Source organism: Salvelinus namaycush, chromosome 3, assembly GCF_016432855.1.
Source record: "Salvelinus namaycush isolate Seneca chromosome 3, SaNama_1.0, whole genome shotgun sequence".
In the NCBI taxonomy this organism is placed as follows: Eukaryota; Metazoa; Chordata; class Actinopteri; order Salmoniformes; family Salmonidae; genus Salvelinus; species Salvelinus namaycush.
Window position 1 is genome coordinate 11729972 of NC_052309.1, and position 22057 is coordinate 11752028.

Consider the following 22057-nt stretch of genomic DNA (forward strand, 5'->3'; position numbering starts at 1 on the left):
GGTCAAAGGAAATAATGTCGTAAACTGAGATTTGTGTTTACAGCAGTAGGTTGCGAGCTGCACTTGGCAATGAACTAAACACTCTGCCTGCTTGTGATAGCTGTGACGTCATCACTGAGTTCTTACACAGCTGCCCCAAATGTCTGCTATGACATTCTAACCAGATGGAAAGTCTGTTCTAGATGACAGGTTCTTCTGCATCATCATCAAGGATGTCTGGGTGAACTGGAGAGTGGATTGGCCGCCCTGTGTAGGGATCTAGTTGTTGCCTTCATGAGGTCTTCCCATGTATCAAACTTGCAGATATCTGGGAGCTGAGGACTGTAACTGATAGACACATGTCCGTAGAAGGATAATTTCTTCAGTTTGCTGTTGTCAGGCTCTGGGTCAGCAGAAGGCATTGAAGGCCACTGATCTTCTGAGTGTTGGAGGAACTCAAGGCCTTGGTGCCATCAATGTGGTTGGGCCAGCTCTTTCAGGGTCTTGCCCGAGTGATTTCATCCTCCGTTGTTTTTGCGGTGTCCACATACCTCCAGTTGGTTACATCCGTAAGGTTCTAAATCTCTGCAACACAAGTTCCTACGAAGACCTTGTATCTACAAAATTGACTTGAGCCAATGAAGGACTGTGGTGGAATCGGACCAGAGGATGACTTGTCCGATGGGCAGGGTGAGTTTTGCTTGGAGGACACTGGCCAGCTGAGCCCCAGTGAGTACAGCACTCAGCTTCAAGCGTAGCATTGACAGCTGCTTCTTTGGCGCAACACGAGACCTGACCAGAACGAAGGAAATGTGCACCTGCTACTGGTCGTCCGAATGTAGGCAACAGAACCATATGCTCTCTCTGATGCATCACAGAATATTTGGAGGTCTCTGGTTGACTTTGGATTGTCAGTGTATGGAGGTGCGTAAGTTCTGGGGAGTTCTATCTGGGCAAGGTCAGGAATCTCTTGTTCCCAGCCAAGCCATTTGTCCAGCAGGCTCTGAGGCTGAATGAGGTTGTCCCAACCTATCCCTTCTTTCCACAGGTCCTGGACGATTACCTTGGCTCAGGTTGTGAAAGGCGTGATGTAGCCTAGCGGGTCATATTGATGAGCGAGCATGCTGTAGATATTCCTCATTGTAGGTTTGGAGCGCTCCGCAGTGCATTGCTTGTATCGCAAGGAGTCTGAGGCAGTTCCAACGCAGCCCCAGGGTTGGCTCCTGAGAACCATGCTACTTTGGGAAACCCACAGTTCGCTGCTTTCCGATCTGGCCTCGGGTGGTAGGTGATCGATGACAGCTGGTACATTGCTAGCCCACTGGCGTATTTCAAAGCCTCCAGCATGGAGGTCCATTAACAAGGTTTCTTGCTTCCTCGGCAGAGGGGATGCTTCAAAGGCAGTAGTCCACGTAGAATGACTCCTTCACAAGCTCTTGGTTGACTCCTACATTGTCCTGAACGTGTCGCTGCAGAGCGTAGATGGCACAACAGAGACTACAAGTCCTGCCGAATGGCAAGACCTGCCACTCATAGATGCTCGATTTTTCAGTTCTACGCATGTTCCGTCAAATGAAGCATAGCACCGGTTTGTCAGCTGGTAAGAGGCGAATCTGATGAAACATGCCTTTGATGTCACCACTTACAGTTACGGCATGTTGACGGAATCTGAGAAGGACACCGAGCAGGGATGGTCCCAAGGTTGGTCCAGGGAGGAGAAAGTCATTGAGCGACTGTCCTTTATGCTAGAACGAACAATTAAACACAATCCTATCCTTTCCATTGTGATGCACAATATGTTCGGGTATAAACCAGGACTCAGTAGATTGTTCGGCTACCTCGGGTGGCACCAGTGACACTTAAACTGCCATCTGCAGCTTCTTGATATCCTTGCAGTACATCTCTGCGTGTTTTGAATCTTTGGCGAGTCTTCACTCCATGCTATGGAGGCTTGGCAGTACAGCTTCCTTTGGAGCATGGAGAGTTGCATCGTTGACTCGACGAAGCAGGGGTGTAGCGTAGCGCTGAACGTCATCAACTTATATCCTAGAGTGGACGTCATGGCTTGCTGGTCTTGTTTCGATGGAGTCGCCAGCTTCTCACTCATGTAGGAAAGGTTATCGATCTGCCAAAGACGCTCAACATTTTTGAAGAGCTCGGCAGAAGGCGAAACGGTAGTGGTGAGCAGGCACTGTTGTTCAGCGGGTGATGTGTGGACAAAGCTAATAGGGCCTTGCAGGGACCAGCCATGTTCAGTGTGGACGGTAATGGGTCCACCAGGCGGGCCTGTACACTCTGGCTGTATGGGTATCAGGAAGTGAGGCATGTCTGAACCAATCAGCTTGGTCCACCGGTGGCATACAGCTTACAGAGGTGGTCGTATCGCCTTTTGAAGAGCTGCTACTGGTCAGGAGTGTTCGGAAAGGCCTAGGTTGTCTGCGGTGAATGCCTGACGTATCTGATGCTTCTTGAAAAGTTTGAGCAGGGGGGACACCTCAAAGGTAACTGAGGCACCTTGAAGTTGCACAACGCCTTGTCGAACTGTCCTAAGGGTGAGGGTCTCAGGCTCAGAATTGGGGTTAAGTTGTTGAACAGCCTGTGGCAGGACGATGCTACGCTCAGAGCCATCATCGAGCACGACGTGTGTCTCCAGGGCTCGGTCTCCATTGTAAAGTAAGACCTTCACGACCTACAACATTACTTTCGCTGATCGGTTGGGTCTGTCCATGTACACCTTGGTCGTAGGGACACTCATCATGAGCATGCTTTTGTGGTTTTCCTGTATGGCATCATGAAAGATCGTTAGGTGCTGCTCTTTAAATGTATTGGAAGGTCGTCGGAGGGTGCAAGCATCAGCTTTGTGGGATCGTCTGCACTTCCAGCACCTTTTCCAATCCTTTATCCACTTGACGATCTGTCCTGTGTTCAGCTTCTTGAACTCTTCACGAGAAGAGAAAGTGTTCTTTATTGTCACAGTGGGGACAGTATAGCTTGGGGTTGGATTTCTCCTTGGATTGAGCAGGTTCCTTTGGGTTTGGGTCTTCACTTGCGTTGAAAAGGATTGAAGCAGATTTCTCCTTCTGTCTTAAGGCACAGTGGCCTTGAATGGCTTAGGCATGTCACATTGATAAAGGGCTGCAGCTCTGTTTGACCTGGATGTACGTCTGGAGGGTGAACATCTGGTCCGTGCCAGACCTGAGGATGCCGTGATTGAAGCAGTACTCAACGAATTCATCTCGGTAGCTCTGTGGCATCTTGCTCAAGAGCCGGTCGACGTGCGATCCACATCTGAGCTCATAGCCGTTCTGCCCCTCAAGGGTCCTGAGCATGCCTACCAGTGAGTGGATAGACAGGGCAAAGGTGTCAAAAGCTTCTCCATCTCCGGACCGGAAGGCGGGGGAGTTTAGGATGGTGGCTAGCTCACACTGGACAAGTTGGCTGACCGTACTTGTCCTGCAGGGCTTGTAAGGCAGCAGTGTAAAGTCTTGGATCGTGCATGTAGGCCTTAGCGAGCTGTACTGCACTCTGTAGTTTCAGGTGGGCCAGGAGCACTTGATACTTATACCACTCGTTTAGGTGTCTGTGACTGCTCATCAGGTCATCTAGGAACATCTTGAGGAGGGCAAAATCCCTCTCTACTGCTCTCAAAGTAGGGCAACGATGGCTTCAGCATGCTGTATGATGAGGCAATCAGCTGATCTGTGCCATGTGGTGGAGCAGGCTCCGGGTAGGGTGCCATCTATCCCGGGGCAGGATGTAGTGCTGCTGGATTGGGATAGGGCATGCCTAAACCTGGATGGAAGCCCGGTGCTGCTGGGACTGGATAAGGCATGTTTTGTCGCGCAGGTAAGTAGGGTTGACCTGGTGCAGGATGTGGAGCTGCGGATGCTGGTCCAGGGTATGGAGCCACGGGTGCTGGTCCGGGTTATGGAGCCGCAGGTATTGGTCCTTAGTACGGAACCACGGGAGCTGGAGCGGGGTGCAGAACCGCTGGAGCTGGGTGAGGAGCTGCTGGAGCTGGGTGAGGAACCACGGGAGCTAAAGCTGGGTGTGGAACCACGGGAGATGGGTGCGGAACCACAGGAGCTGGAGCTGGGTACGGAACCACGGAAGCTGGGTGTGGAACCACGGGAGCGGAACCACGGGAGCAGGGTGCGGAACCACGGGAGCTGCTGATGAGTGCCTCGGGTAGGCAGGGAGAAGATGTGAGTCTTCATAGGCTCTGCCTTGTTCTCCTAGGTTGGTGTGGTTGTGGCAGTGATATAGCCGCAAAGCTGTCACATGATTCATCAGATGGTGCTGGTGAGAGGTTCCTCTGCTCTGGCTGAGTTATCTGGGTTCTGGCTGCATCAACACCTTTATCTTTTACTTTAAGACAGCATGTGACAAGCTTGGCTAGCTCTAGCTCATTAGGTACCTTCTGTAGATGCCGCTGCCTGTTCAGTTGTGTAGACTAAGTGAGGCGCAGAGTACTACATAGAGCCATGGCTACATGGTAACTTATTCAAGCAGTAGAATCAGATTTTTTTTAAACAGATTAAAATACACCTTATGGAAAAGCAGGGACTGTGAAGAGACACACAGACACACATGATAAGACATGCACTCTACACACACACGTAGACATGGATGATGTATTGTAAATATGTGATAGGAGTAGTGGCTTGAGGGAACACACTACATGTATTGGGTAAAGTGTTATGAAATATAATGTCATGTAATATTTGAAATTGTATATAACTGCCTTAATGTTGCTGGACCCTAGGAAGAGTAGCTACGGCCAAGGATCCTTAATGAATACAAATACTACCATACCTCGTTCAAAGCACTTAAATATTTTGTCTTGCCCATTCACCCTCTGAATGGCACACATACGCAATCCATGTCTCAAGGCTCAATTGTCTCTTTAACCGGTCTCCTCCCCTTCATCTACACTGATTGAAGTGGATTTAACAAGTGACATCAATAAGGGATCATAGCTTTCACCTGGATTCACCTGGTCGGTCTATGTCATTGAAAGAGCAGGTGTCCTTAATGATCTGTACACTCAGTGTAGGTGGATGAAATACTGAAATGCTAAGATGATTGGACAATGAACAACTAAAATGTTAATGTTGCTTTCAGACCCTATTGTTATTAGGTCCTGTTTAGAGGAGTAAACACAAGTCAGTGATAGGCAATATGTCCATTCTAAGGTCATGACTGTTACATTGACTTCAGTACTCTTGATGGCTGGCAGGTAGAGTAAGTGCATCTGTTTACGTCAGACTGTAATCAGTGTCAGCAAAAATTTGAAGTTGCATGGATGAGGTAATGGTCAGTACTCCATTGTTATCAAATAATTAATTTTGATAAGATTATCAATTTTAATAATTTTCAATCAACACCACTTTCTCAACTGCCTCATTATACTGCAAAAGGATAATTGTGATAATGAATGCTTCACGGATTGTATTAAGAGAGAGAAACTCCTCAGGAATGGGAATGTGATTTCCCTCTGTTTCTGTACACACCATTACCAATCAAGTAGTCCTATTAACCTCCACATATCTACCGTGTGTGTCCGTCCTCTCAGTAACCACATATCTACAGGTAGATTCAGCAGCTGCCAAAAAATAAAATCAATCCGTCCTGTTCTTCCTGTGTGGTAGTGTCTTCCCAGTTGGCTCAGAGACCAGTATGTCCTATCCAAAGTCAGAGACAAACAATCCTTCAGTCAATTCAGATAAAATGTGCCTCCGCTTCGACTATAACTGTTGGAGGGTTTTGATAACAATTCTCGTTCACTCTGTTTCGATTTCATGAAGTAACTTTTCCAATACCTGTCATTTACTGTAATTATTCCTTTACGCTATATTTCAAATCAAATTTTATTTGTCACATACACATGGTTAGCAGATGTTAATGCGAGTGTAGCGAAATGCTTGTGCTTCTAGTTCCGACCATGCAGTAATATCTAACAAGTAATCTAACAATTTCACAACAACTACCTTATACACACAAGTGTAAAGGAATGAATAAGAATATGTACATAAAAATATATATGGACGAGCGATGGCCGAACGGCACAGGCAAGATGCAGTAGATGGTATAGAGTACAGTATATACATATGAGATGAGTAGTGTAGGGTATGTAAACATTATATAAAGTGGCATAGTTTAAAGTGACTGATACATTTATTACATCCAATTTTTAATTATTAAAGTGGCTAGAGATTGAGTCAGTATGTTGGCAGCAGCCACTCAATGTTTCTCGGTCCCAGCTTTGATGCACCTGTACTGACCTCGCCTTCTGGGTGATAGCGGGGTGAACAGGCAGTGGCTCGGATGGTTGTTGCCCTTGATGATCTTTTTGGCCTTCCTGTGACATCGGGTGGTGTAGGTGTCCTGGAGAGCAGGTAGTTTGCCCCCGGTGATGCGTTGTGCAGACCTCACTACCCTCTGGAGAGCCTTACGGTTGTGGGTGGAGCATACCAGGCGGTGATACAGCCCGACAGGATGCTCTCGATTGTGCATCTGTAAAAGTATGTGTGTGTTTTTGGTGACAAGCCAAATTTCTTCAGCCTCGCTGTTGCGACTTCTTCACCACGCTGTCTGTGTGGGTGGACCATTTCAGTTTGTCTGTGATGTGTACGCCGAGGAACTTAACTTTCCACCTTCTCCACTACTGTCCCGTCGATGTGGATAGGGGGGTGCTCCCTCTGCTGTTTCCTGAAGTCCACGATCATCTCCTTTTGTTTTGTTGACGTTGAGTGTGAGGTTATTTTCCTGACACCACACTCCGAGGGCCCTCACCTCCTCCCTGTAGGCCATCTCGTCGTTGTTGGTAATCAAGCCTATCACTAGTGTTGTCTGCAAACTTGATGATTGAGTTGGAGGCGTGCATGGCCACGCAGTCATGGGTGAACAGGGAGTACAGGAGAGGGCTGAGAACGCACCCTTGTGGGGCCCCAGTGTTGAGGATCAGCGGGGTGGAGATGTTGTATCCTACCCTCACCACCTGGGGGCGGCCCATCAGGAAGTCCAGGACCCAGTTGCACAGGGCGGGGTCGAGACCCAGGGTCTTGAGCTTAATGACGATTTTGGAGGATACTATGGTGTTAAATGCTGAGCTGTAGTCGATGAACAGCATTCTTACATAGGTATTCCTCTTGTCCAGATGGGTTAGGGCAGTGTGCAGTGTGATTGTGATTGCGTTGTCTGTGGACCTATTGGGGCGGTAAGCAAATTGGAGGGGGTCTAGGGTGTCAGGTAGGGTGGAGGTGATATGATCCTTGACTAGTCTTTCAAAGTACTTCATGATGAAGGAGGTGAGTGCTACGGGGCGATAGTCATTTAGCTCAGTTACCTTCGCTTTCTTGTGAACTGGAACAATGGTGGCCCTCTTGAAGCATGTGGAAACAGCAGACTGGGATAAGGATTGATTGAATATGTCCGTAAACACACCAGTCAGCTGGTCTGCGCATGCTCTGAGGACGCGGCTAGGGATGCCAATTGTCAAACACCCATTTACACCCATACCCCCAACTCATGCTCACCTCCCCTGCTAACCTCTAACCATTAACAGGGGAAGTTAGCATGAGTTGGGGGTATGATCTTTGACCCCCTTTAACTTTCTCAATCATCATAATTTATGATTCATTCGGGATTATCCGTAATCATGGTAGCATCCACATTAATGTAGAAGTGTTTAGAAACATATTATATTCATATTTACAACAAAATGGACTCCAACATGACACCACATGATTCCCCATTCATTTCTATTGGGCAAGAAATAATGTGAAACAACCAAAACGAACTGCAAATGCATCCAACAAGTTTGTAGAGTCACAAGCTTGATGTAGTCCTTGCGTGCTAGGAAAATGGGACCAAATATAAAACTTTTGACTACTTTATTTATAAAAAGCTTTAGGGGTGTCAATTTTTACCCTTTGCCTTTTTGAGAAAATAAAGTATTACTTGTTTAACAACATCTCTTACTCTGAACAATTGTATTAGTATAAACTAATACACTGCTCAAAAAAATAAAGGGAACACTTAAACAACACAATGTAACTCCAAGTCAATCACACTTCTGTGAAATCAAACTGTCCACTTAGGAAGCAACACTGATTGACAATAAATTTCACATGCTGTTGTGCAAATGGAATAGACAACAGGTGGAAATTATAGGCAATTAGCAAGACACCCCCAATAAAGGAGTGGTTCTGCAGGTGGTGACCACAGACCACTTCTCAGTTCCTATGCTTCCTGGCTGATGTTTTGGTCACTTTTGAATGCTGGCGGTGCTTTCACTCTAGTGGTAGCATGAGACGGAGTCTACAACCCACACAAGTGGCTCAGGTAGTGCAGCTCATCCGGGATGGCACATCAATGCGAGCTGTGGCAAGAAGGTTTGCTGTGTCTGTCAGCGTAGTGTCCAGAGCATGGAGGCGCTACCAGGAGACAGGCCAGTACATCAGGAGACGTGGAGGAGGCCGTAGGAGGGCAACAACCCAGCAGCAGGACCGCTACCTCCGCCTTTGTGCAAGGAGGAGCACTGCCAGAGCCCTGCAAAATTACCTTCAGCAGGCCACAAATGTGCATGTGTCTGCTCAAACGGTCAGAAACAGACTCCATGAGGGTGGTATGAGGGCCCGACGTCCACAGGTGGGGGTTGTGCTTACAGCCCAACACCGTGCAGGACGTTTGGCATTTGCCAGAGAACACCAAGATTGGCAAATTCGCCACTGGCGCCCTGTGCTCTTCACAGATGAAAGCAGGTTCACACTGAGCACATGTGACAGACGTGACAGAGTCTGGAGACGCCGTGGAGAACGTTCTGCTGCCTGCAACATCCTCCAGCATGACCGGTTTGGCGATGGGTCAGTCATGGTGTGGGGTGGCATTTCTTTGGGGGGCCGCACAGCCCTCCATGTGCTCGCCAGAGGTAGCCTGACTGCCATTAGGTACCGAGATGAGATCCTCAGACCCCTTGAGACCATATGCTGGTGCGGTTGGCCCTGGGTTCCTCCTAATGCAAGACAATGCTAGACCTCATGTGGCTGGAGTGTGTCAGCAGTTCCTGCAAGAGGAAGGCATTGATGCTATGGACTGGCCCGCCCGTTCCCCAGACCTGAATCCAATTGAGCACATCTGGGACATCATGTCTCGCTCCATCCACCAACGCCACGTTGCACCACAGACTGTCCAGGAGTTGGCGGATGCTTTAGTCCAGGTCTGGGAGGAGATCCCTCAGGAGACCATCCGCCACCTCACCAGGAGCATGCCCAGGCGTTGTAGGGAGGTCATACAGGCACGTGGAGGCCACACACACTACTGAGCCTCATTTTGACTTGTTTTAAGGACATTACATCAAAGTTGGATCAGCCTGTAGTGTGGTTTTCCACTTTAATTTTGAGTGTGACTCCAAATCCAGACCTCCATGGGTTGATAAATTTGATTTCCATTGATAATTTTTGTATGATTTTGTTGTCAGCACATTCAACTATGTAAAGAAAAAAGAATTTAATAAGAATATTTCATTCATTCAGATCTAGGATGTGTTATTTTAGTGTTCCCTTTATTTTTTTGAGCAGTGTATAAATGAGGTAAATAGTGATTCGGGTTTCTTGGTGGATGAGCGAAACTTGACTTGAACTTCCCACTACAGGTAATTCCACAGACAATTACATAGAAACAATTGTCTGAATGGTCATTTGTTGTCCTTAGGGTTGTAGTAGTAGCACACAAGAAACAACAATATGATCAAAGTTAGCCGAAAAGAGCATGTTTGTTTGTTTGTTTACATAGCAGGTTAGGATAACTAACGTAGCAGGTTAGGATAACTAACGTGGCAGGTTAGGGGAATTAACATAGCGGGTTAGGATAATGAGGTTAAGGTCAGGAAAAGGGTTAGCTACAAATCTATAGTTGTCCCGACAACTCCATCTAGCCACATCGGTAAAAATGTAAAACCATCTGTGGCGACAAATCGTCAGTATCATAACACAGGAAAGGTAGAAAACCCCTGAAAGACTTGTAAGACACCTCCCCCTTTCAAATTCAATCGGAATTATTGGTTACACAAATCAATTTATAATCCCATCAGAACTTTCTCGACACAGCAGGCTATCACACAATAATTAATCAGTATATTAAGAATGCAGACACTAATTTCTAGTTATCTATGTGGGTCTCTCAGCTTTAGGCAACTTTATCAAAAAGGTTAAATAAATATATACAGTTGAAGTCGGAAGTTTACATACACTTAGGTTGGTCATTAAAACTCGTTTTTCAACCACTCCACAAATTTCTTGTTAACAAACTATAGTTTTGGCAAGTCGGTTAGGACATCTACTTTGTGCATGACACAAGCAATTTTTACAACAATTGTTTACAGACAGATTATTTCACTGTATCACATTTCCAGTGGGTCAGGAGTTTACATACACTAAGTTGACTGAGCGTTTAAACAGCTTGGAAAATTCCAGAAAATGTCATGACTTTAGAAGCTTCTGGTAGGCTAATTGACATCATTTGAGTCAATTGGAGGTGGACCTGTGGATGTATTTCAAGGCCTACCTTCAAACTAAGTGCCTCTTTGCTTGACATCATGGGAAAATCAAAAGAAATCAGCCAAGACCTCCGAAACAAATTGTAGACCTCCACAAGTCTGGTTCATCCTTGGGAGCAATTTCCAAATGCCCTAGGGTGCCACGTTTATCTGTACAAACAATAATACGCAAGTATAAACACCATGGGACCCCGCAGCTGGCATACCGCTCAGGAAGGAGACGCATTCTGTCTCCTAAAGATGAGCGTACTTTGGTGCGAAAAGTGCAAATCAATCCCAGAACAACAGCAAAGGACGTTGTGAAGATGCTGGAGGGAACAGGTACAAAACTATCTATATCCACAGTAAAACGAGCCCTATATCGACATAACCTGAAAGGCTGCTCATCAAGGAAGAAGCCACTGCTCCAAAACTGCCATAAAAAAGCCAGACTACGGTGTGCAACTGCACATGGGGACAAAGACTTTTTGGAGAAATGTCCTCTGGTCTGATGAAACAAGAATAGAACTGTTTGGTCATAATGACCATCGTTATATTTGGAGGAAAAAGGGGGACGCTTGCAAGCCGAAGAACACCATCCCAACCGTGAAGCACGGGGGTGGCAGCATCATGTTGTGGGGGTGTTTTGCTGCAGGAGGGACTGGTGCACTTCACAAAATAGATGGCATCATGAGGATGGAAAATTATGTGGATATATTGAAGAAACATCTCAAGACATCTGTCAGGAAGTTAAAGCTTGGTCGCAAATGGGTCTTCCAAATGGACAATGACCCCAAGCATACTTCCAAAGTTGTGGCAAAATGGCTTAAGGACAACAAAGTCAAGGTATTGGAGTGGCCATCACAAAGCCCTGACCTCAATCCTATAGAAAATTTGTGGGCAGAACTGAAAATGCGTGTGTGAGCAAGGAGACCTACAAACCTGACTCAGTTACACCAGCTCTGTCAGGAGGAATGGGCCAAAATTCACCCAACTTATTGTGGGAAGCTTGTGGAAGGCTACCCAAAACGTTTGACCCAAGTTAAACAATTTAAAGGCAATTCTACCAAATACACTCAATTAGTATGTAAACTTTTGACCCACTGGGAATGTGATGAAAGAAATAAAAGCTGAAATATATCATTCTCTCTACTATTAATCTGACATTTCACATTCTTAAAATAAAGTGGTGATCCTAACTGACCTAAGACAGTGAATTTTTACTTGGATTAAATGTCAGGAATTGTGAAAAACTGAGTTTAAATGTATTTGGCTAAGGTGTATGTAAACTTCTGACTTCAACTGTATATTTTTTTAAATCATATCAGCCCACGGTTGATCAAACACTGAATCTACTTCATAGAGAAGAAAAATATCATTTTCACCATGTGTGAGCTTTGTCTGAAAAAAAAGTAGAAGACTGGCTTTGACATCCAATTAGCAGTGTGGTGTTTGTTGCTGCCCACTCAGTTTTAGGGAGTAGGCCAATTGCGTGTAGGCAGAAGTGTCTGGTGAACGAGATTGCGGTACAAATATTTTCAGGCCTACCTGTTTTTTGCAGTGGTGTAACATACTTAAGTAAAAAATCCTTTAAAGTACTACTTAAGTCGTTTTTTGGGGTTATCTGTACTTTACTATTCATATTTTTGCCAACTTTTACTTCACTACATTCCTAAAGAAAATAATATACTTTTTACTCCATACATTTTCCCTGACACCCAAAAGCACTCCTCACATTTTGACAGGAAAATGGTCCAATTCACATAATTATCAAGAGGTCTACTGCCTCTGATCTGGCGGACTCACAAAACACAAATGCTTCGTTTGTAAATTATGTCTGAGTGTTGGAGTGTGCCCCTGCTATCCATCAATAACAAAATAAATATGAAATGATTCATACTTTTACTTTTGATACTTAAGTACATTTTAGCAATTCCATTTACTTTTGATACTTAAGTATATTTAAATCCAAATACTTTGACTTTTACTCAAGTAGTATTTTACTGGGTGACTTTCACTTTTACTAGGGTCATTTTCTATTAAGGTATCTTTACTTTTACTCATGTATGACAATTGAGTAATTTTTCCACCACTGTTTTTGTGTGTGTTACAAAACATTTGTCTAGGGCCCAAGACTAACATTAAGGTGTGTCTCACGTGAGTGCGGTGTTATCGATCATATGACTACCATTTCTTCCTTAATGCATGTCGTCCTTGTGCTGTGAACATGTCTTGACTTTTTTTTCTGACAATTTCTTTGTATTTTCTGTATCCATGGGAGAACTGTTACAAAGTAGCCTATCTGAAAAATAAAAAATGTTGAGGGAAAACGACTAACTGTTACGACTAACTGTTGAGGGAAAACGACTAACTGCCGGATAAGACGGTCACGTGGGCAGGAATCACATGCTGGGATATTTACTCGGGGCGGGACCTGCGCGTTATAAAGTCCCATTTCAGCCAATCCTAGACCCTCCTGTGTGACATACAACCAATCACAGGCCCCTCCTACCGTACAACAAAAAAACTGTCTGTATAAAGTGGTGTGTCTATACAATATTTATTTATTGATCGACACACAACAGCAGGGACCTCCACACTTCTACTGCAAATTGACAATACATTAAGTAAGTATTTCTCTAGGGCTTGCGTTGTTTGTACAGTATTAGGCCTGTCTATTTTCGCCTGCTACGTTAGGTACGTCTACTTGGGTTATAGACTTTACCCCGGGCATTTGCTCTTGTTTATGTTTTTGATACCTGCTGTTACCTAACATTCCCTCGACTAGTTTCGTGGATATCAACATTACAGAACTTGATATAAATTGAAAAGGTATAGCAGTAAAACGGTATATTTTTTTCCCTCCATGAGTCGAGTGCTTTTGTGTAGCGCTAGAGGGCTTTGTTTTGTTCTCACAAAGGGAACATTGTGTTCAAATGTATCAGTCGCGAATGTTATCGTTTATAGGTTGCTATATATTAAAGCGAACCGTTACATTTTTGGAAATGGTGATGTGGGAGATTCGATTTCCTTTTATATTTTCCTTGGGCTTTGTCCATGTTCAGAGAATGATTCAGCGGCTTTGGATCCGCCCGCATCTTGTGATCAGGATCAAGCCAAACTAGGAAAAACAGGAATGATGCAACCAACCAAGTCCCACTTTGCGCAGACTCCCTTTCAGTGTTTGCATACACAGCATTCTAACCAGAACGTCGGTTCAGACGGCTGCAGTCTGCCATTTGCGTAGTTTTTATATGACTTCTGATTCAGGCATTATGCTCAACTCTCTTCCTCACAGAGCAGAATCTATAGCCCTTGTTTTTCCTGTTCTGTTGGTTCTAGATAAACGCAACACACACTTAACATGTCAGTCAACCAAGCTGCCTGTGGCAATAATCTGAAGGCAATAACAATCTATATATAAATGTAGCTTCTTCACACTGTGAAATACAAGGCTGACCGATAGCTCTTCTTGCTCCCTTCACAGCTGTTTGGCCATGACAGCACTGTACTTGGCAGTGTTGGTGCTCTGTGTGAGTGCTGTGTGTGCGGCTCCTAGGTTTGACTCTCAGTTGGAGGGCCATTGGCACCTGTGGAAAAACTGGCACAGCAAGAACTACCATGAGGTGGGTGTTATTGAAGTACAAGTAGGGCACCATAGCGCCTCAAGGTCTTGTTGAGTCTCAAATTAATTATTTGGTGCCTTGACAACTGTACATTTCATGTAGGCCTGTATTATTGCAAAATGTAGTGACTTATTTTTCCCTGGATTTTGTTTGTAGTTCTGGGACTGTATGATTTGTATGTCCATTCTCTGACCAAGTATACTCATTTCTCAGAGCGAGGAGGGCTGGAGGAGGATGGTTTGGGAGAAAAACCTGAAGAAGATTGAGATGCACAACCTCGAACACACCATGGGAAAACACTCCTACCGTCTGGGCATGAACCACTTTGGTGACATGGTAAGAACAAGCTCCTTGCTGAGACATTTTATTGTGGGGCAGGAGATGCATGTCAGCAGCCTTGTCCCATAGTGTTTGCTGTAGCTGAATCCTTTTGTTGTCATGCCCTATGTGGTCTATGACACAGTACGGAATGAGGAAATATTTCACAGGCACTATGAAAACATAGCCACAGGTGTCAGTGTTGAATACATTCCTGCTTTCATTGCCAGACTCACAGGTTGGGTTTCTTCCACTAGCACGTACTGAAGAAACAGGAACAGAATAGTGATCCTGAGAAGGGAACTGAAACTTACTCATCTTTATGCATAAGTTTAAAAAAAATATTTAAAAAGTCCTTAGACATTGGAAACCCCTCAATGTTCTATTCAGATAGGAACTTTAAAAACCCCAAAGCACACCTGGCCAGGAATGACATACATTTCAACATGCCCTTACTGATTCCTTCCTCCCTAGACCAATGAAGAGTTCAGGCAGACGATGAACGGCTACAAGCAGACGACTGAGAGGAAGTTCAAGGGCTCTCTGTTCATGGAACCCAACTACCTGCAGGCACCTAAAGCTGTTGATTGGAGGGAGAAGGGCTACGTCACTCCCGTCAAGGACCAGGTGAGACCTCAGACACTCATGAGCCATGACTCATTCTTAACCATACACAGCTGTCACTGAATAAAACAATACTGAGGTTTGCCGTTAACCCATTCCAAGTTGTGTACACAGGATATTTATAGTTGCAGTAAATGCATTGCTTACACCCCTACTTCGCAATTGCTAAATTATTGTCACTTTGTTATACACATGCTAGCTATTCACAATCTCCGCCTCCCTCAGGGATCATGTGGGTCTTGCTGGGCGTTCAGCACCACCGGGGCCATGGAGGGGCAGCAGTTCAGGAAGACTGGCAAGCTGGTGTCTCTGAGTGAACAGAACCTGGTGGACTGCTCCAGACCGGAGGGCAACGAGGGCTGTAACGGTGGGCTCATGGACCAGGCCTTCCAGTACATCCAGGACAACGCCGGCCTGGACACAGAGGAGTCCTATCCCTACGTCGGCACTGTAAGACCCATTTCTGTTATTTTAGCCTGGTCTCAGATCTGTTCACGCTGTATAACCAACTCCTATGGTTGTAGTCATGTTTGGCTTGACAATAGGATTTGGCAAGACTGGGTCATAAATGTTTAGAAATATGGATTTATTATTGCGTGAGGTGCTGACAGAAATGGCATTGAGATGGCCATTTCAACCTTGATTCATTGGATATGCTTATTTTTTTTATTTTTTTACTAATGATGACTTTTTTACTATTGATCCTCTATTTCCCCAGGATGAGGACCCTTGCCACTACAAGCCAGAGTTCAGTGCTGCCAACGAGACTGGTTTTGTGGACATCCCCAGTGGCAAGGAGCATGCTATGATGAAGGCTGTGGCTGCAGTCGGTCCTGTCTCTGTTGCCATCGATGCCGGCCACGAGTCCTTTCAGTTCTATGAGTCTGGTTAGTAGCAAAAAGGCAACGCAACATATGTTACATCAACTTCCTCAATTTTATTTGGATTCCCTACATTCTATTTTTGTGTAGCAGTGCGCTTCACTGGTCCACTGTCCTGTTCACACTAGCTAATAATGGTTCTCTTTCAAAGCCATTAAGTAAAGTGTTACCAAAGTTGTCACTTTGCCTGCTAGCAGCTTTAGCATTGATCAGATGGTTGTACAGCCATACGCTGAGGTAAACTCATTTTAGCCCAACTAATGTAACTATATGCCCTCCCTCTAGGGATCTACTATGAGAAGGAGTGCAGCAGTGAGGAGTTGGACCATGGCGTTCTAGTGGTGGGATATGGTTTTGAAGGAGAGGATGTGGATGGCAAGAAATACTGGATAGTCAAGAACAGGTACAGAGTTTCTTCCTGGAATGTTTGTTTGACCGTTTCCACCACAGGAATGGTTAATTTCTTCGTCAGGGAATATACCTCTACAATACCATTGCCTTTATTTGAATATGGTGTTGGTCTGGTACTATGGTTAAGTCATGAATTTTTCTAAAGTGGCAGTAAATCAAATTTTTGTATAATTTCCCAACTAAGTGCAGAGAAGCTAACAGATTGTTTGTATTTTCCTCAGCTGGAGTGAGAAATGGGGAGACAAAGGCTACATCTACATGGCCAAAGACAGGAAGAACCACTGTGGTATCGCCACGGCATCCAGCTACCCACTGGTCTAGTGTTTTAGAACCTGGATGTGTTCAAGAGTTTTGTTTGTTTGAAAAACGTTCATAAAGGGCAATGATGACGAAAGTGCTGCCTTATTAAGTCTGTGAAAGGCACTAGTGAATCCTGCTGCATGGGTTTTAAAGAAACACAGTTTTAGGGAATCTATGAAATTCTACCTAGTTTGTTTTTAATACTTGATTTGATATATAGTTGAGTCAAGTAAATGTTACAGGTGTGACCTCTATGTACATTCCTAGTTTACTGCTTTTACACCTGTTCTGTAAAAATGTTGTACATATGAGAAAAATAAACTTTTTTAAAATGGATTTGTTGTTTACATGGCAAACTACAAAATTGGTAGTCATCCTATCCAAACTAAAACTTTGCCAAGTGTTTTTGTGCCCTTTGGTCAATGATGTCACTGAGTTAAGTCCTAGTCATTTAACTTGGCTTACTACACACAGCTGTTCCGTATTGCCCGTATTAGAAGCCATATTGCCCCTACCCTTTGGGTACACACACAAAAGTTTATTCCAGATAGAGCAGGAAAAACCTTGACGGTATTAACATTTTATACCTACAATACAGCAGGAGTTAGTGTGTCTCAGAGCAGATAAGATGAGCAAGGTCCTCATGGCTCAGATAAGACCTGTTTTAGCCTGGTGGGTTCCAAAACAACTGTTGAACTCTGGCCACAGATCCAGTAACCTTTGTCATAGAAAAAGAACACTGTGTCTAATCACGTCTGAGATTGTGGCTTAACTCGTAGTTGGTTAGTGACATTTGTGTAGCTGCTCCCAATTTAAAGGGAATGCAGTTATTTCCCAAAAATAGAATTTGTACTAACTCCATTTGACTATCAGTGAGGCTGTATGCTTGGATATGTGTGAAGAAATATTGCGTTGAGATTTGGCCATAAGCAAACAAGAAAATGCTAATCCAGAAGTGGTGAGGCTGGTGATTTTAATGCAGGAAAACAAATCTGTTTTACCTAATTTCTACGAGCATGTCACCTGTGCAACTAGAGGTGAAAAAAAATATATAACTTTCACTCCTCACAAAGAAGCCCATAACTCTATTCTCCTGATTCCCGCTTACTAGCAAAAACTCAAACAGGAAGTACCAGTGACGTAGTCCGATGAAGCGGATGCTAAACTACAGGACTGTTACGCTAGCACAGACAGGAATATGTTCCAGGATTCATCCGATAGGATTGATGTTACCACATCAGTCACCAGCATCAATAAGCGGATCGACAATGTCGTCCCCACAGTGACCGTACGTACATATTCCAACCAGAAGCCATGAATTACAGGCAACAGCCACACTGAACTAAACGCTTGAGCTGATGTTTTCAAGGAGCGGGACACTAATCTGGACGCTTATAAGAAATCCTGCTACGCCCTCCAACGAACCATCAAATAGGCAAAGCATCAATACAAGACTAAGATCGAATTCCACTACACCGGCTCTGACGCTTGACAGATGTGGCAGGGCTTGCAAACTATCACAGAGTACAAAGGGAAACGCAGCCGGGAGCTGCCCAGTAACACAAGCCTACCAGACAAGTTAAATGCCTTCTATGCTCGCTTTGAGGCAAGCACCACTGAACCATGCATGAGAGCAACAGCTGTTCCGACGACTGTGTGATCACGCTCTCCGTAGCCGACGTAAGATCTTTAAATAGGTCAACATTCATAAGACAAATTACCAGGACGCGAACACAGAGCATGTGCTGACCAGCTGGCAAGTGCCTTCCTTGACATTTTCAACCTCTCCCTGACCCAGTTTGTAATACCTATAGGTTTCAAGCAGACCACCATAGTCCCTGTGCCCAAGAATGCCAAGCTAACCTGCCCAAAAACGCCAAGCTAACCCCAGACACCCTGGACCCACTCCAACTCGCTTACCACCCCAACAGATCCACAGTTTACGCAATCTCTTTTGCACTCTACACTGCCCTTTCCCACCTGGACAAGAGGAACACCTATTTGAGAATGCTGTTCATGGCCTACAGCTCAGCGTCCAACCACTAGGCAAAAAGGGTCCATATCGGGATATCTTTACATGAAACATTTTTGAAATTCTAAAGCCGGGGTCTCCAACAGGTCGATTGCAGCCCATCTAAGTAGCTCACAGCCCATCTATGAGTAGTTTGCCAAACAATTCTGAAAGTATATGAAATTTTCACATGTTCCACTGCAAACTGTTATAAACCTCACAAGAATCAGAGAACGCAAGCTCCCAGCTACTATCTAATCAACACAACGTGAACATTATCCCATCCTTGGTTGGCTACTTTTGGCTTAGAAACTCAAACAATATCTGCCAATTAATTTCCAGCAAAATTGCCCGTCTGTCTGTGTGGTGCACCCGTTTGACTTTCACTCTGTGTGTAGCCAGTTGATGTGATAACCGTCTTGTGGGTTGACAGAAATACTTTCCCCAACATCTTTCTTAATTAAATGTTAACTGCAAAGTAGGCTTACCTGGGAGATTAGCCTATATCATGAGTCATTATATATTTTGTATGTGTTATTTGTTATTCGCAAACTTTGCCATGAAATGAGCAGCTGCAGTATAGAACCATCACTAGACCAGCAGTTAGAAGGCACATTCCTCACTCGTTAGATGCACAATTAAAGGGGAATTACACTCAAAAATCTAAATGTGTTAGTTTTCTTCCAGTCCTAAAACAAATGGTATTCTGATGTGATTTAAGCATTGACATGGCCTCAGAACATCCAATTTCCTTGTTTCTCTATGAGCAATTCTACATTTGAGGCTCCCGAGTGGTGCAGCGGTCTAAGGCACTGCATCTTAGTGCTAGAGGTGTCACTACAGACACCCTGGTTTGAATCCAGGCTGTATCACAACCGGCAGTGATTGGGAGTCCCATAGGGCGGCTCACAATTGGCCCAGCGTCGTCTGGGTTTGGCCGGTGTAGGCCGTCATTGTAAATAAGAATTTGTTCTTAACTGACTTGCCTAGTTAAATAAAGGTTAAATAAATAAAAATAACAACTGAGTTGTTTATTATCCATTATTTTACCAGGTATTGACAGAAAACATAGTGCACTGTTTTCTCTTGTACACTAAACACCCGGGGATGAGTTGCAGGGGAAAGAAGAATGTGCCCATTTGAAAGCTAGAAAAAAATAGTGTAGCTCTCAACGTTTAATTTTTTTTAAGTAGCTCTCATGCTAGAAAAAGTAAATAAAACATTTTGCGAGTTACAATTCTTCAGAATACAGACCATTTCCAATGCATGTTTTTTCAGTTTTGTGGATCCAGATGTGTCTTTTAGACATATATGATATTGGGAGTACTCCGAATATGGCCAGATATGGACTCATTCAATCGCCTGAGATATGCGACATCCTATTTTCTTTCTTCATGTTGACAAATACTGACTATACATAGCATATCTTTGTTTTCTCATCATATTTAAGATATGAAGCTATATTGATTCCAGATATGCTTCTCTTGGCTGAAGTCCATATCCGGATCTTGATATGCCTTTTCATTTGCTGAACATAAGGACGATTTCTGATACCTTTCTAAGTTTTCTGCACATGCTCAAAAATTTGACAAATATGAAATCCGTATTTTTCTTTCATGCAAAAATCTTTTTTGCATTCCCTCCGGATATCATGGATATTGACTCATTAGATATCCTGAGATAGGCCTTTGAACACCTTATTTTCTCTATATGATGATAAATACTGACAGTAGGCCTACGTACTGTAGTATACAGTGCATTCGGAAAGTATTAAAAAAAATACTGAAATACCTTATTTTCACAAGTATTCAGACCCTTTGATATGCGACTCAAAATTGAGCTCAGGTGCATGCTGTTTCCATTGATCATCCTTGAGATGTTTCTACAACTTGATTGGAGTCCACCTGTGGTAAATTCAATTGACTGGACATGATTCAGAAAGGCACACAACTGTCTAGTGCATGTTTGAGCAAAAACCAAGCCATGAGGTCGAAGTAATTGTCCGTAGAGCTCTGAGACAGGATTGTGTCTGGGGAAGGGTACCAAACATTACGGCAGCATTGAAGGTCCCCAAGAAAACAGTGGCCTCCATCATTCTTAAATGGAAGTAGTTTGGAACCACCAAGACTCTTCCTAGAGCTGGCCGTCCGGCCAAACTGAGCAATCTGTGGAAAAGGGCCTTGGTCAGGGAGGTGACCAAGAGCCCGATGGTCACTCTGACAGAGCTCCAGAGTTCCTTTTTGGAGATGGGAGAACCATCCAGAAGGACAACCATCTCTGCAGCACTCCACCAATCAGGCCTTTATGGTAGAGTGGCCAGATGAAAGCCACTCCTCAGTAAAAGGCACATGACAGCTCGCTTGGAATTTGCCAAAAGGCACCTAAAGGACTCTCAGACCATGAGAAACAAGATTCTCTGGTCTGATGAAACCAAGATTGAACTCTTCGGCCTGAATGCCAAGAGTCACGTCTGGAGGAAACCTGGCACCATTCCTATGGTGAAGCATGGTGGTGGCACCATAATGCTGTGGGGATGTTTTTCAGCGGCAGGGACTGGGAGACTAGTCAGGATCGTGGGAAAGGTGAACGGAGCAAAGTACAGAGAGATCCTTGATGAAAACCTGCTCCAAAGTGCTCAGGACCTCAGACTTGGGCGAAGGTTCACCTTCCAACAGGACAACGACCTTAAGCACACAGCCAAGACAATGCAGGAGTGTCTTCAGGACAAGTCTCTGAATGCCCTTGAGTGGCCCAGTCAGAGCCCGGACTTTAACCCGATTGAACATCTCTGGAGAGACCTGAAAAAAGCTGTGCAGCAACGCTCCCCATCCAACCTGACAGAGCTGGAGAAGATCTGCAGAGAAGAATGGGAGACACTCCCCAAACACAGGTGTGCCAAGCTTGTAGCGTCATACCCAAGAAGACTTGAAGCTGTAATGACTGCCAAAGGTGCTCAACAAAGTACTGAGTAAAGGGTCTGAATACTTATGTAAATGTGATGTTTCAGTTATTTGTTAAGAAATGTGCAAAAATTTCAAACAACGGTTTTTGCTTTGTCATTATGGGGTATTGTGTGTAGATTGATGAGAATACACTGTATTTTCTCAGCACATACAATGCATATGCTCTTAACTGAGGTCCATATCAGGATCTTGATATGCTAAATAAGGTCAATTTCTGATGCTTATTTGAGTTTTGAGGACATGCTCAATAATTTGACAAATATTAAATCTAGGAATCACATATTTTCTGCTGTGGAGTTCCAACTGTCATTTCTGAATTTGGGCGCCATAAATGAGTGTGTGGTGGAACTGACAAATGGAGAAACAATGAATTGAGAAGCTGTTCAGCAAATACCTCAAAAAAGTTG

General features: G+C 44.4%; 1 protein-coding gene across 1 annotated transcript; it reads left to right on the top strand.

Annotated features, from left to right (window-relative positions):
- The first annotated feature begins 13000 nt into the window (after positions 1-13000).
- Positions 13001-17012, top strand: LOC120044943 (procathepsin L-like). The gene is made up of 8 exons (XM_038989693.1): positions 13001-13143; positions 14004-14142; positions 14356-14478; positions 14935-15087; positions 15310-15534; positions 15803-15971; positions 16251-16368; positions 16598-17012. The coding sequence occupies exons 2-8, from the start codon at positions 14014-14016 to the stop codon at positions 16695-16697; spliced, it is 1017 nt and encodes a 338-aa protein (XP_038845621.1). The 5' UTR covers positions 13001-13143; positions 14004-14013; the 3' UTR covers positions 16698-17012.
- Positions 17013-22057: the final 5045 nt, after the last annotated feature.

Bases quoted from the DNA above. Each gene is read 5' to 3' on its own strand.
- LOC120044943 (XM_038989693.1), top strand. From the start codon at position 14,014: ATGACAGCACTGTACTTGGCAGTGTTGGTGCTCTGTGTGAGTGCTGTG. The intron at 15,972-16,250 runs GTTAGTAGCAAA...CCCTCCCTCTAG, and splicing joins CTTTCAGTTCTATGAGTCTG to GGATCTACTATGAGAAGGAG. The intron at 16,369-16,597 runs GTACAGAGTTTC...TATTTTCCTCAG, and splicing joins TACTGGATAGTCAAGAACAG to CTGGAGTGAGAAATGGGGAG.